This window comes from Carcharodon carcharias, chromosome 6 (genome assembly GCF_017639515.1).
Source record: "Carcharodon carcharias isolate sCarCar2 chromosome 6, sCarCar2.pri, whole genome shotgun sequence".
Classification (NCBI taxonomy): domain Eukaryota; kingdom Metazoa; phylum Chordata; class Chondrichthyes; order Lamniformes; family Lamnidae; genus Carcharodon; species Carcharodon carcharias.
In genome coordinates, this window is record NC_054472.1 from 123,290,878 (window position 1) to 123,307,117 (window position 16,240).

General features: G+C 44.2%; 1 protein-coding gene across 3 annotated transcripts in view; it reads right to left on the bottom strand.

The window, feature by feature from the left end:
• Positions 1-16,240, bottom strand: part of myom1b (myomesin 1b) — a 220,854-nt gene that overhangs the window by 126,245 nt on the left and 78,369 nt on the right. For all 3 annotated transcript variants that reach the window (XM_041190639.1, XM_041190638.1, XM_041190640.1), the window contains exons 9-14: positions 14,216-14,380; positions 13,025-13,186; positions 11,990-12,131; positions 9,461-9,660; positions 2,318-2,374; positions 1,073-1,197 (exon numbers count right to left, since the gene is read on the bottom strand). In XM_041190639.1, coding sequence (XP_041046573.1) covers positions 1,073-1,197; positions 2,318-2,374; positions 9,461-9,660; positions 11,990-12,131; positions 13,025-13,186; positions 14,216-14,380 — 851 coding nt within the window. The remainder of the gene's footprint in view (positions 1-1,072; positions 1,198-2,317; positions 2,375-9,460; positions 9,661-11,989; positions 12,132-13,024; positions 13,187-14,215; positions 14,381-16,240) is intronic.

Consider the following 16,240-nt stretch of genomic DNA (forward strand, 5'->3'; position numbering starts at 1 on the left):
GAGCATAAAAGTTCAGGAGTAAGAAAGGCAAATTCATAATAGTTAAAATAGCTACTAGTTGGGAAGTAGAGTGCTTTCAATCAAACCAGTTGATGACTCACTTAGGGCTGGATTTTCCCTGTGAGTACTGCCACTGGAGAATCTACTGGGATCAGATTCATTTCCATGTTACTGGGAAGAATAAATGTTAATTCTTCTGATCGAGCCATCTTTTCCCTCCTTACCAACCCACCCAAAAGAGGCAACCCAGGATGATAATGCAAATACTGCTAGAAACTTCCCAGTAACACGGATATGAGTATGATCCCAACAGATTCACCAGTGGCAGTAGAAAAGATGAAAAGCCTGAACAGCTGGGTATTATGTCACGTGATGATGTCATGAACAAGTGACACAATGATATCTGATGCAACATTTAACAACATGTCGCTTATCTGTAAACAATTATAAACGTAATTGCCAATATTTTAGAGATGCTGCTTTGATGCTAAATAAAAGCTATAGTAATATGTCCAGACTGGAAGGTTAAATATTTGACTATAATTAATTTTATCAACATAAAAAGTGGTTTGAAAATTGGCTTGGTATGGATAATACAGTACTCTCTTCATGTTAATACCCTTTATAAAGCCATTTTAGAAAAGGTGGCAATTTAATGCTTCGAGTACACTGAGAAAATAGTGATACATACCTACATAGTCCCACCTAAATTTTGCATCAGTAAAACTTGACTGGATTTTTCTTAAATAGCTTAATTCCTTTGTAAAAAAGAAAGCAGCCAAAGGAATCTCATACAAAAGTGATATGATGATCATAGGTTAATATTTCACAACACAATTTTACTCATGCACATTTAAACATATTTGGGAACTGCGTAACTTTTTTCCACAAGTGTCTTGAGGTATTGCTGAAACAAAAGACATTTTTTGTCGAAGCTTGCACTCATCAGGACAATTCACAAGAAAGTACCAATGATGAGTGCAAGACAAAATACTTCAACAAAGAATGTCTCTTGTTTCAGCAATACCCAAGTTCTGTACTACCAAATGACTATTTGTGTTGAGGTATTTACCTTTTCTACGTAATACATGATTCCTTCATGGCCTCGTTGACCAGGAGGTTTCCAACTGAGGACAACATAATTCTTGGTGGCTTCAGTCACAGTAAGTTCTATAGGTTGTCCAGGCACTACACCCTCTGTTGGGATAGGAGTGGAACAACAACTGTTTACTTCAGAGGTGAAAAATTGTCCAGAGATTTCCCCTCCTGATCATCATGCAGAGAAAGGCTCTGATGCTGCTAGGCTCAAAATACCTGCAGACACTCATGTCTTAATGTCCCTGCTTGGCTACTGTGGAGCTTTGGCACACTGGATTTCCACCTTGTCTGCATTTCCCTGACTCTGGACAATTTCCTGAGCTCAGTTATTTCCATATGAAAGGCAGGTGCTAAGTCCAATTACAGTGCAGCTGGGCTGCCCCAGCTGAAGGGTGGGAGGCTGGTGGGGGGAGGGAGGTTGGAAAATTGCTGTGGTGTGGTATGGCTTTTAAAAACTTAATTAAATATTTAAATTTTTACAATTGTTGCTCAGGTAATTAGTCAAGTACAACCAACTGACTTTATCAAAACAGGCCTTCAAATTTTAGAAACCTCCTTTCCTCTTCCTTAGCATTGCAGGAATGCATCTATGGGCCCAACAAAAAATGCTGAAGGCCTTTGGCAAACCCCCCCCTCCCTTATAATCACAGCCTTCCCCAGGATTTATTTTGATAATAGCTGACATTAACTCAGCCCAAGCTAAATAAACTTCATTGGGAGGGCCCACTTGGTGCCCATTTGGCACCTACATCTTGTTGGTTCCAGCTAAATGAGGCTCGGGCTTCAAAACGGTTCTGGTCTCTTTGTCACTGGGGTGGGAGCTGGCTGGCCCCATGAGTCACCTACCCAAAAGTTAAAATCTCCCTCAATTAAGACTAATAATCCCCATTCTCAAAGTTCAATAAAATCTTCTGAGAAAAAAAATGGAAAATACATAGCCAGAGTTATACAGCACAGAAACAGGCCCTTCGGCCCATCGTGTCCATGCCAGCCATCAAGCACCCATCTATTCTAATCCCATTTTCCAGCACTTGGCCCATAGCCCTGTATGCTATGGCATTTCAAGTGCTCATCTAAATACTTCTTAAATGTTGTGAGGAAATTACACCAGGTACCATAGTGGGATTTGAACTCATGTTAGAAAAAAGTGTTTTGATTGATTCCATATTGTTACAGGTTGAGTTTGATCTCACAGATTAGGAAAAGACATATTCTTTACCTGTTGGTTCTTCTTCTGTTACAATAATCTGTCCCGTCCATGGGGCTAATGGCATTCCTGATAATTAAATAGATAAAACACAGTTTTAAACAAACCTGAAGAAGAGTTTTCAAAACCTTTTTATTGTGTAGGTAAAGATAGGTGGAAAGAATTAACCAAACTTTGGAAAATGTGCATTCCTATAGCATTAAATAGAATATATGTTTAAATCTAAAGCCATTAGCTGCATTTTTTAATAACAAAATTCTGCATTTCTTTGAAGAGGAGACAGATAGAGTGGGCGGAATCTTCCGTTCTGGAGTCTAGGGCTGGAATTTTCCAGCCCTGCCGCAGCGGGTTCCACTGCAGTGGATGTGCCAAGCCATTCAAACACCCATTATCTTCAGTGGGACCAGAAGATCCCACCAATGGGAGGGGCCAGAAAATTCCAGCCTAAGTGCGGTGGCAGGCGTGGAAGTGAGAATGATTTCTGCTGGGAGGCAGGATGGCTGAGCACATGCAAATTGCGTTGTTCAGCTCATTACCTATGCAACCGCGAGGAACACGGCAAGTCTCATGGCTGGGTTGTGCTGGAAGTCATTGTCCCCACCAGCAGGTTATGGGATCGAAAGTCCAGGCGCCATATTTAAAGGATACCCAGACAGCCATTCACTCACTGCAGACCAGGAGCTTCAGTCTGGTGGTCATTTAAGATTCTGCCGAGTCCAGAATGTCACAGAAAAGACAACATGTGGCCCCACGGTTCAGTGAAACCTCCCTGCAGACTCCTCTCCAGGCTGTCCAGGCCTTAGGAGACATGTTGAAGATGCAGACACAGGCAGGGGAATATCAGGTAATGATGCCAGAGGCTATGCACAGACTGGACTGAAGGCTGGAGGAGTCCGTTCATGCTCTGTCTGCTGTTCTGGCTCCAGCATGCAAGCACTTCCATGGAAAGGATGGCGGCCACCTTAGAGACCTAGGTTCAGCAGAATGTACAATGGCTGCTGGATATGCACTCGGACCTCCATTCCATCACTCTAGCCATGGGTGCAGTACAGCAGTGCTTCGGTGAGACGGGATGGGACATGTCTACCTCCCTCAAGGTGCCTCAGCGAGTCAGGGACACCCACAGGGAGGAGAAGCACCAGCCAGGCACCCCTGGGGCTTCATCACAGGACATTCCAAGGTTGCCCTGGTGCTCTATCTCCCCTCTGCTAGTGACCCCATCACCTCCAGCAGGCTAAGGGGGTGCCCCTGCAACTGAGCAGAAGACCATTAGCAGGCCGGGGACCTCTAGGTCTTCTGGCCACCAGAGGACACCCACCAAAGTCAACACACTCAACGGGGCATAGCAGTCAGCAGTCTGCCGCCACCTCAGCTTTGGATGTTAGGGCTGCACCTAGACATATTAGTAGGCAATAAAAGATTAAGAAGTATTCAAGCTACACAGGTGGCATTGGTGTACAACCATTGTATATAGTTTTGGCACTTGTAAATATATGTTCACTTGCACTGTTTGGAAGTTTCCTGGATTCCATCTTGCCGCTAGTTGCTTCAGTGGTTGCAGGCATTTAAGGGTGTGGAATTGGGATACCTTTCAGAGTCTGATAATGAACTTCTATAGATACAGTTCTCTCACATTATCAACATAATGATTATTAAATAATCCCACATGTGCATGATTAAGCAGTGGCCGTCATTTGTGAGTGTATGGCCTGGGCAAGCATCATGAAAGCCATTGCTTGCAGCTCATCATGTTCTAACTTCTGAAAACATGTTCAGCAAGGTCACTGCATCTCCTGCTGCTGTTGCTCTGATGTCAGATGTGGGTGGATGTCACGGGTACGTGAGGCGATTTCAGTCTATGTGAGTGGCAAGGAACACCAGATATGAAGCTTCAGGGCTAAGAGATTGAAGCTCTACACTGTCTCCTTAACAGTAGAAAACCAGGCTGACCTACATATTTGGAGAAAACTGTGGTGGGCACATCCAATCTTGAATGGCCTTCCTTGGTGATTTGTCATTTTGAGATAACATGCAGGTGAAGGCTGCAAGTAAGGAGGTATTATGCAAGTGAGCCTTGATTGCAAGAGGGATTTGGATGTAGGTTTGAAGAGGTGTTTGTGCAGTTGACTGAAGCCTTTGTCAGACCTCACTTGGGGATTTGTTTGGCCTGCTCGTCTCCTTAGCAAGGGTGGCGGTAGACCTCGCATAAAGGGTTTGCAACCAAAGTGCATCAGACCTCATTGAAGGACCTGGATTTTAGTACATGAGGTGAGAGACAGTAGAATGGGCCTGTGTGCTGGACCATGCCAATAACTATTAGGCTATCCATGTGAAGCCTCAGCAGCTCTAAAGGGCTCTGCATGCTCCATGTAGGGAAGATGTTTACCTTGGCTGGGGTGTCTACAATGATATATCACAGTCTCACACTACTCCTAAGACCACCTAGGACTGAGACTTGTAGGAGTCTCAGCGAGTGGAGGCTCTGGATTGGTTGCAACTAGGCAATTCATAGTGTAGGTGAGGCACTCTCTGTGAGTGGACTGCAAAGCAACCTTAAAACTTCTCAGCATGATGACGATGTAAAGGGATATGGGTTTACTAGGGGCAAGTGGTGATTGGGGGGCAGGAACACCATATTTCCTGATTAATCTGCATGGAGGAATGATCTTGAGGGGCAAAATGGTGTTTTTATGCTGCTCCTCCCTGTGGACCCATTTGTCTGCCTCTGCCTGAAAGAGCTCTCTGCCAGGTTAACTTCCCTTTGTCAGCAGGTGTGAGGTTGACATAAGTGTCAACTGCTGAGGTAAGATTTGTTAATACTTCCAAGTTGCTGTGTACACGAACTTTGGAAGCGCAAGGTTAAAATCTCATTTCTCCTTACAGGTGCCTGAGGTTGCGGTAGAATGGAGTACTGTGCAGGTTCTAATGCACGCATTTAGTGCCAGGGCTCTCATATCAGCACAGTTTGGTGCATGCAGAGGATCAAATCAACAGCAGGGCAGATGGTAACTAGTGCAATTTAATTCAGCTATCACAAATCAAGGTACAGTAAAACAAAGTATATTGTCTGTAACCGAAAAGGAGCTGGGGCCTTCCAGCCAGCAGAGGATAGAAAACAAAAAAGTTAAAGAAGTGTGTCAGCAGCTTACTCTGCCTATCAGTGTCTGCCTGTCTGCCCTGCTATGCCTCTGCATATGGCTCGTCGACATCCTGGCACTCGTCAGCTCCATCCCCTTCCCCTAATGAGGTGGCATCTCAGTCCTCCGTGTCTCCCTCAGCCAAGCAACCCTCCCACCACCACTTTGTAGCGTTAGCTTGTGCAGGGTGCAGCAGGCAACAATGATCCTGGACATTGTGATGAGTACTGGAGAGCCTGCCTGAGTGGTCCAAACATCTGAGCCTCATCTTTACGAGGCCAATCATCTGCTCAATCACGGATCTGGTGGCAATATTGTAGCTCTCCTCCGCAGCAATTTGCAAACGGTGAATTGGCGTTACCATCCAAGTCTTCTGGGAGCATCCCTTATCCCCAAGGAACCAGCCATGAAATTGCCGAGGTCCTTCAAAAAACTTGTGACACATGCGAGTGGGTCAGAATGTAGGCATTGTGAGAGCTTCCTGGGAACCAAGCACAAACACACAGGATTTGCCTTCTGTGATCACATATGAGTTCAAAGAGTGGAATCCTTTTCTATTGATGAGCGAGACTGGCTGTTGCCAGGGTGCTCTCAAGGCTACATGTGTGCAGTCAATTACACTCTACATTTGCAGGAAACCTGCGATTGTTGCAAATCCCAATGTTCTAGCAGCCTGGCTTTCGGGATCGAGGTGGAATTGAACAAATTGGTGCAGTCTCCTGAACAAGGCATCTGTCACCTCCAGGGAGCACCTGTGTGTCGCTGAATGGGAGATGCGACATAGGTCCCCAGTGGAACCCCGGAAGGATCCACTGGAAAAGAGTTTATGGTGGCGGTGATCTTCAATGCCACTGGCATGGGACTCCAAGTCCTTGCAGCCATAGGTCATTGTGGAGAAGCTGACAGATGTAGGCAACCACATTCCAGATCATTCTAAGGCGCCTCCAGCTTTGCCTTTCACTCATTTGTGGATAGCTGCATCGCCTGCGATATACCCATGGTCGGCCATTGCTCGTTATTGCAGTGGACCCTGTTTGCCAGCATCCTGACCTTCTTGAGACCGCTGCCTCTTGCTGTTCGGGCCATTGCTTCTCCTAGCCCTGTGCCAACCTGCAACAGGCCCTACTTCTCCTTACCTGGATGAGAGCCAGTGGCAAAGCAGGGTTGCCTGAAGCCTACATCATCCAGGCCTCAGTGGATTGATGAATGAATTGAAGGATATTCTTTACAGGTTTGCCTCCATCTCAGAGCCACCAAGCCAGGGCTAAGCCCTGTGCCTGGTTTCCTCCTAGACATGGCATCCCCACCCCATCCCTTCCTGTTGAAGGATATCCTGGAGAAGCAGAGATGGGTGTTCCTCCCGTTTGTACCTGACTGCATATGGAGAGCTCTTTGACCAGGGTGATGAGAGCCATGTGTGCGAATCCTCCCTCTGACACTATTCAGCTTGCCTCCACCACCTCAAGGCTTTATAGAGAAACCATTGCCTTGGCAACGTACTAACCGCGTGAGCCCTTGTCGCCATGACCATTCTCCTGGGAGGATAGAGGTTTGGAGTCGGGAGTTTGCTGCCGTCCTTCAGGCCATGCCCCTTGGAGGCTTCAAGCTCCCTCCCTCCCTTCATCCCTGCCTCTGACAGCAGCAGATGGCAAATCGCACAGAATGAACCGCAGCTCCACATCTTGCTGGGATTTCGATGTTATGAGACCCATGAGTCAGGAACAAACCTGCTGCAATGTGGGCTTCACCATAGAGAGGAGAACATAACTGAGCATTGTAGACATCCAGTTGCCTCATGATTATTAGGTTGGCCAATTGTGCTGACCTTGAACTCCACCTACCCGAAAAGTCCCTCCACCCAATTCTAGGTATCACAGTTTTACATGGAATGTGTTGCATTCTTGTTACTTGAAAAATGGTGCTGTTAATTTTCAGACTCACTCCACAGCCTTCCACCCTCCCCCTGTCACCCTCCAACTTCCTTCCATCACCCTTCGCCCACTCATTATCACCATTCCTCTCCCCTCTGTCATCTTTGAATGTCCTCCAGTTAGCCTGAACATTATTACCATCCACTTCGACATGCCTTCTCTCCCCTCCAGAGCGGATACCTGTAACTGTCCCCATGCCCACCCTGACCTTGACCCCTCCCATTATCTGAGCCACCTGTGTAGTCCACTTCCCATGACCCACACCCATGACACCTTCACATTCCTGGCTATCACCCTGGACCTGCCACCCTACTGTATCCCACTCTCTCCACTAACTGTGACTGTTCTCTTCCCAGACCAGTACCCTCAGTTCAACTCCCAGAACCCCACCATTGACTCCATGCATCCCTCCCTCTAGGACCATCTCTCTCCCACTATCCTGGCTCTCTCCCATCATCCTCCCCACCCATCCACAGTATCCCCCGACCTCAGGCCCTTTCCTCTATCCCATGTCATTACATCCTCACATTCCCTTGCTACTTCCTCCCCTTTCCCGGATAGTCTTTCCTGAACAGTCTCTTTCTTTACCTGGAGAATCCTCCCCCTTCCCCCTTCCCCCCTTCCCCTGCCTCCCACATCCAATTTCCACTCCACCCTACAAAACCCCTTCCACCATTTGCCTGCCTCCCATGTCCAGCCTTCACACAGCTTGTCCTACTGGCACCCGATATGAATCAGGGAATAAGCTGGCCCCAAGAAGGTCAAAGCAGCGTCTACTCACCTCAAAGCCATGGAAGAAGTGAAGCATGCCAGGTGCACACCACTTATATACTGTCATGGAAGTGAACGAAGTAATTTCTGACTAGCAGAAACCTTAATTTGGATGGGAAATTTAATTCTGGCAAGGTGGCCTTTTAATGAGCATGCATTTCATGCTAATGCTTGCAAAAGAGCTTCCTGGTATTGTTCGACAGGAAGCTGAACCCACCTTTAACGTGCCTTTAAAGTCCCAAGAATGGAATTTCAAAAGTTCATCCTGATGTTGGGAAACTGATTTTTGACCTCATGCTAAATTAGGCCCCCCGCTCACCAAACTTCCCACTGCTGCTGGGACGGAGGGATTCCGCTCACTGGGGGAAATGCAGTAGCTGTGGTGTACATGAACTTTCAGAAAGCCTTTGACAAAGTTACACACTGGCGACTATCGGAGGAGGTTAAAGAGTGAGAACTTAGAGAAAGAATAGGAAATTGGATTAAAAACTGAACAGAAGATAAGAAATAAAGAGCAGGAATTTAGAACAGTTCATCAGTGGCTTATTTTAAATTAATTTAATTGGCTTTAATGTGGAGATATTGCTTCAAAATGGGGCCAGTAGATTTATGACATGCATTGGCCTCCAAATTCTGTTTGAGGACAGAACAGGTCAAGGCACTCACTTCCTCTACCACAGAGCTGGAAATGAGCCTGACTCAATGAAACTCCCCCTTGCATGCATCACTGTGGAGAAAAAGGGCCTTGCCCCATCGTGTCTCTTCCAGGGAGAATAAAATCAACCCTGGCCAAAGCACTTAACTCTTCCCTGTACCTTGTCTGTCCCTGTGCAGCTTAATGATAAATCAACTAGCACTAGACAGGCGTGATGTTTGTATATTTTTGATATATAAGAAACCAGGTATGTTTCAAACACTGCTCTGGGCCAGACACCAGGTGACACATGAATTCATCCTCCCTGCGTTCCATCAATCAGTAAGGAGATCCCACCCTCAGGCTGATTCACTGATTCAGGAACTCATTCGCATGGTAGATCAAATCTTTGTTTCACTGTTTCGATGGCACCAGGTCTTGGCGCTCTAATGTACTGTGCTACCATACCACAGAGGATTGCAACAGCTTTGGTGTGCTTTACTTTTTCTTTCTATCACTTTACATGCAGCGTAGATTCACTCTGAGTAGCGAAAGTTGGAGTTGCTATTTGGCCTGTTGTCGTTCACATTAAGAGCATTGCCAAACAATGAAGATATCAAAAGAGTCACTCTTTAATGAGTTCCTCTCTCAGAGTAAACAATCATTGAGAAAAAAGACATACCCTTCAGCCTTGCTCTATCAGAAGGATCCAAGGCTGCTACAGGCTCAGATACACGGGATGGCCTGCTAATTCCAACATGATTGACAGCACGTACACGGAAGATGTAAGAACGACCTTCTACCAAGCCAGTGACAGGGAAGCGGGCAAACTTCACTGGGGTGTCATTACACTGAATCCAATGGCTGGTTCCCACTTCACATCTGTAAGCAAAGAAATTAAGTTGTTTGCAGGAACAAACAGAAAATCTAGTGGAGGTAGTCAATTACCATTCTGAAATCATTCTGCCATCACTAATGTACAAAAATATTGCAGACTACAGTTGTGCAACACATGTAAGGACATTTATATACTGTCTAAACACACTTTTTTTCAGTGCTACTTGCTTGCAGAATAAAGAGCTTCTGGTACCTCATCCAAATGTACATTTTCAGGTGGAAGCTCAGAAAGTAAAAGATAACTCTGGAAGGTTCTGCTATTGAGCCAAGTTTGGTTAGCACGAGCAAGCATAGAAAATTGGGTCTGTAGTGACACAGCCCTATCAACGACTGGCACTTTATAACAAGGATGGGGGAAAGTTGGTGTTTTTATTATTCACCTAAAATGCAACGTTGCACAAGCTCACACTCAAAAATCTCAAAACTAAAACTTTGGAAATATTTGCAAAATATATTAAATTTAGTATGTGGAATGTACATTTCATTAAAAATTCACTTAAGTTCCAGCTGTTACTCCTGCAGGTGGTGCTATGACAAGTATTTTCAAGGGTGATGTTAAGGTGAAAACATATCACCCCAAAGGTTGCATAATCTAGCCACCAGTTCCAGTAAATTGCTAAAATGTTTTCTGAAATTATTTGCATTGCCTTTTGTTTCTTAGTCACTGAAATTTCTATGGTTTTTGCATCATTTGCAGAACTCACATCCTAAAAGCAGCCTGTAGCCATTAGTGACTCTTCTGTCTGCTACATCACAATGATACCATCTACATGCCACCCAAAAGGACAGTGGAGTAAGACAGAGAGCTAAAGGGACAGAAGAAGGAGAGATATATCAATTACTTAGTTGAAGATACTGAGTGTAACATGTCCAATTTTGCTGACCATGTTAGGTGGGAAAGTAAGTTGTGACGAGGACACAAAAAGGCTGCAAAGAAATATAGACAGGTTAAATGAATGGGCAAGAACACGGCTTATAGAATATAATGTGGGAAAGTGTGAAGTTATCCACTTTGGGGGAAAAAAATAGAAGAGCAGAATATTTTTCAATAGTGAGAGCCTGGAAATGTTGGCCTTCTGAGGGACCTGGATGTGCTTGCAAATGAATCACAGGAAGTTAATGTGCAGGTACAGCAAGCATTTAGGAAACCGAATGGTACATTTGCCTTTATTACCAAGGGACAGGAGGATAAGAATGAAGAAGTCATGCTACAATTGTATAGGGCCTTGGTGAGACCACACCTATAGTAGTGTGTACAGTTTTGGTCTCCTTACCTCAGAAAGGATATACAAATCTTAGAGTGAGTGCAATAAAGATTCAATAGATTGATTCCTTTGAAGAGGGGATTGTCCTTTAGGAGAGATTAAGTAGACTAAGCCTTTGTTCCTTGGAATTTAGAAGAATGAGATGTGTAAAACTTATAAAACTCTTAAGGGGCTTGATGGGGGTGGATGCTGGGAAGATGTTACCCTGGCTGGGGAGTCTAGAATTAGGAGTCACAGTCTCAGAATAGATTAGCCATTTAGGATTGAGATGAGGAGAATTTTTACGGAGACAGGGAGGTTTGGGTCCTTCTTGCGGACAGACCGCTTTGCAGAACACCTGCGGTCTGTCCGCAAGAAAGACCCAAACCTCCCTGTCACTTGCCATTTTAACACTCCACCCTACTCTCTTACCCACATGTCTGTCCTTGGCTTGCTGCATTGTTCCAGTGAAGCCCAATGCAAACTGGAGGAACAGCACCTCATCTTCCGACTAGGCACTTTACAGCCTTCTGGACTGAATACTGAATTCAACAACTTTAGATCTTGAACTCCCTCCTCCATCCCCACCCCCTTTCCATTTCTTCCCCCTTCCTTTTGTTTTTTCCAATAACTTATATAGATTTTTCTTTTCCCACCTATTTTCATTATTTTTAAATCTATATCTTTTATGCCTTTTAGCCTTTCCACCCCACCCCCACTAGAGCTGTACCTTGCGTGTCCTGCCATCCATTCTTAATTAGCACATTCGTTTAGATAATATCACCACCTTCAACACCTCTTTGTTCTTTTGTCTGTGACATCTTTTGATTATCTGCTCCTATCACTGCTTGCTTGTCCCTGCAAACACACCACCCCCCCCCGCCCCACTTCTCTCCCCCGCCCCCCACCTTAAACCAGCTTAAATTTCACCCGTCTCCTAATATTCACTCAGTTCTGTTGAAGGGTCAAGAGGACTCGAAATGTCAACTCTTTTCTTCTCGGCCAATGCTGCCACACCTGCTGAGTTTTTCCAGGTAATTCTGTTTTTGTTTTGTTCTTTCGCCACTCACCTGTCAACAAAATAACCAAGGATGGAGCTACCACCGTCAACTGCTGGCTGTTTCCAAGTTACAATTACGTAATCCTTATTGGCATCTAAGCAATAGACATCTAAAGGAGCTGCTGGGGCCCCTGCAACTTCTGCATCAGTATCTGTAAATGAGACACAAGCTTTCTGATTACATTGGCTATGTTAATTAACCACTTCCCACTTAACAATTGTTTCTCTCATTTCTGGGAAATGCAGCAGCAATATAGCAAGCACCTGGGCCACTGTCAACGAAAAGGGACTTAGCAATTCAACAGATTCAAGTGCAGGATACAATGCATTCTATTTGCCCTAAAGCAGTCTCATGCCATTATCCAAGGAGCTGATGACCAGTTCATGAGGAGAATTTACTTACTCAGAGTTGTGAATCTTTAGAATTCTCTACCTAGAGGGCTGTGGAAGCTCAGTCATTGAGCATGTTCAAATAGAGATTGACAGATTTTTAAATATGATGGCTAAAGGGATATGGGGATAATGTAGGGAAAAGGCATTGCAGTGGATGATCAGCCATGATTGTCTGGCATGGCAAAGCAGGCTCAATGGGCTGAATGGCCTACTCCTGCTCCTATTTTCCTATCTGACAATGTCCAATGCATTTCTCTCACAGATTGCAGTATTTACTGTCCAATGTAGCAGGCATAGCAAATACCTGAAGCCTGTTCACTTGTTAAATGCACACTTACTGCGGCGCTGTTCCCTATCAGATTAGAAGGACACCAACTACAATCACTGCTCGTGCTGAGTTTGTCGTTTGCAACCTTGGTGATGGCAGAAATACTACAATTGCTCTCAGTGCCTCTAGTTATGGGGCGTGGCTGCATGGCAGAAAACAGCTTCTCATTATTTAGTAATTCCTACTGCTAAGTGCACGATGTGGAGCTGAGTGAGACTAAGATTGGGCTGAACTTGATGACTCACATAGTGGGAAAGCCTGCTGTCAGCTGCTGTCCAGGCTCCCGCATGACATATGGGCTGACATGTTTATTTGCACACGTACCTCTGACAAACACATATGCACTATGTTGTTCATAGCCAGATTTTGTCAACACACGCATGGTGTACAATCCTTCATCCTCTTTGTTTAGGTGAGTAAAAGTCAGTGTGGCAGTTTCACCGCTCCAGTGCATTTGAACCCATTCAGATGCCTGTAACTGAACACCTGGCAAATAAAATGGAGAAGGGTAGAATTGTAAGAGTAGAGCAAGTATGGAGCTTAATACAAAGAGATTACAATTCTAGATGTTTTTTATTTATTGTCTTTGTGTTTGGATTTAGTGGCAAGATCCCACAGTCAAAGAGCTTGCTGTTACTCATTATCTATAGGCCTGAATTTTTCCCATGTTGGGCAGGTTCAGCAGGAGCAGGCGGGGGTGGTCGCAGAGCCGACTGCCGCCCAATATCAACTTCGCAACGCCATTTTACGCGGGTGGGCCAATTAAGGCCTGCCCAGCGTAATACACGAGTGGTAATGCTGAGCACTACTTGTGCGGGCGGGGGGAGGAGGGAGAGTCAGAGCATGAAGCTGCTTCATGGAGATTGAAGCGCTTTTGAAAAAAATAATTAAATGTAATAAAAATGTAATGAAACATTTCCCCTCATGTGACTGCGTCACATGAGATGGGACATGTTTGTATTTTTCAAAAAAAGTTTTTATTCTATTTGTAAAAGATTTAGGAAACGTCATCCAGCTCGTGGATGAGGATTCCTAAAAAATGTAAAGGCCGCTTGGCCTTTTCGCCTGCCCACCAACTGTTAGATTGGGTGGGCAGTGTAAATTTAAAATTAATCAGTTCCTTAATGGCCTTAATAGGCCTTTTAATTATCGGCGTGCACCCGCCAAACAAAACATCGCAAGACAGCGTGATGATGTTGGGACGCATGCCCGACATCATCGCGCATCATTTTTCGTGCTGGCGTGTCAGGTCCGCCCCATACGCCGACTGTAAAATCCTGGCCATAAGCTCGCACATGAAGATTGGACACTTTGATGAGATACGGTGGTGGGTGCGGGGGGAAATGGGGAAGTGGGGGCCAGGGTATGAGCACTGCATATACTTCAGTAATATTCCATGCTGTTAGGGAGGAGGCGAGATAATTAAGTAACTGTTTTTAAGTGGTTTGATCTTTCGTGCCTTGCCAATTAACTGCAATTTCATGACGATTCCTCCAACACACAGACAACACTTACCATCGCGCCACCACTGGATCTCTGGCTGGAATCGCTTTAGGTTGGGGTGAACGATAACAGTGCAGCCCAAGCTCACCGTGTCTCCTTCCTTACCAAATGACACCTCAAACTTATCAACGATATGCACATCAAACTTCATATGAGCATCACCAGGGAAAAAGTCATCTGTTCAAAAAAGAAGTTTAATTATTTTTTTAGCACTTTCCTTTCACTGTAGTATTTTGTTTCATTTCATTTTCTTTCATTGTTCCCTTTCTAATTCTCACAAGTAATTCTTGATAGATGTCCTTGCGAGCAGTTACTTAGAATTGGGATATTCTGCAAACAGTTAGTGAGTTGCGCTCTCCAGGCATTATTTTCAACACATGGAAGGTTTACAATTGGGTATATGGTTTGCCAGATCTGTCCAGTACAAGATAGGATATCATCTTTATTTTCCATTCACAAACCCTTTGGCAGCTACTGCCGTAAGTTAGCAAGGCTAAGGTTAGAACCAATTGTACCAGTGTGATATGGGCACATATTTAGCAACAATCAACCAAACCACTGGTGGTATTGGTAATAAGGCAGGCTGACAACCTATTTATTACATGGAATAAAGTGTTCATTAACAGAATGTGCCCAGGTTATTTTTGGAGTGATTTAAAGTTATGACATTTTTGTACTTTAGTTATTTTAATGAAATGCAAAGGCATGGCAGTTTTATGGAACAGAAAAAAAATGATATTGATCTTATTTGTCAATATAATACACCAAAATTTTGTATGGTAAATTCAGATACAATAAAATGCCACTAGACTGCACAACTAAATGAAACTACGTTTATAATGATAATATTTTCTTAATGTTAAAACCTCAGGTCTAAATGTACTAAGTTACAAAAAGGTCCAAAATAAAAAGCGCTGGAGTTAAAAATGAGGTTGATCCACATCTGAAAGAGAAAGAAAGATTTATATTTTAGGTCTGTTCATTGTTCAGAGCTTGTAGAGTCAGGCTAGAAAAATGCTTATGGTTAGACTACAGGGATGTCAAGACATTCTCAAAACAGAGGGTAGAGGAGAATAATCAATGGTCACAAGAATTGAAAACTGCTATGTCCATCACTTTCCCCGTCCTGACGTTCATCAGTTCTAAGGAAGACAAAAGCGCAATACATCAATCCATAGGTCTCTTCAAAATGCTGATCAGCCAGTCGTGCTTTCCAGCATAGTTTGTTTTTACTTCAGATGTAAAACATTCATTTTTTTCTTGTTTTTTATGGAAATTATGCCTTAGTATCACTGATTCAACCTTACCAATGTTTTTTTCAAACCTGTCTAGTGTTGAAGTCTAATGTTTTAAGGTTTATTTTAAATTAAGCTATTTTTTTCTATTGCATAAAGTTCACAACGTCAACTAATGATCTGACATTCTACAGCCTGGAGTTCTTTGTGCTTTTCTCTTCAAATACGTTGAATGATATTTTGGTTGTGTTCTGCATATTGCACCCTCTGTAATCGACCAAACCAGAAGTGGCCCAGTATCAGCAACCACAGAATTCATTATTAACTGGTTGCAATGTCATTTTTAATTTAGAAAGCTATGAAGAGCCAGTGTATCAAAAAAGTTGAAAAGAGCAGAAAACTGTATAAAATATCTTAGTTAGGTAATGCCAAGGCTGGAATTTTCCAGACCCTTTGGCATCGGGCGTCATGGCAAGTGGAGGGGGGATAATATGCTGAGAAAGCCAACATTTGGTTTTACACCATCGTTAAACCAGTTTGCAATCATCCTCTTCACCCATCAATGGCAGGTAGCATTTCCCGCCATCGGAAACCTAATTCAATGCTTTAACATCTCATTATAAGCCCAGCTCATTGAAATCATGCCCCCCATGCTGGACCATCCGGGCACATAGGCAGGATTGCACGCCGACGTATTTCACAACTGTACATAAGCAATGTGCACCTGGTGGGCTGCACTTTGCTCAGGACTTTGAGGTTGAGGTTTGTTTAACTACCTTGCTTCAGGCAAAACATGCAGTCA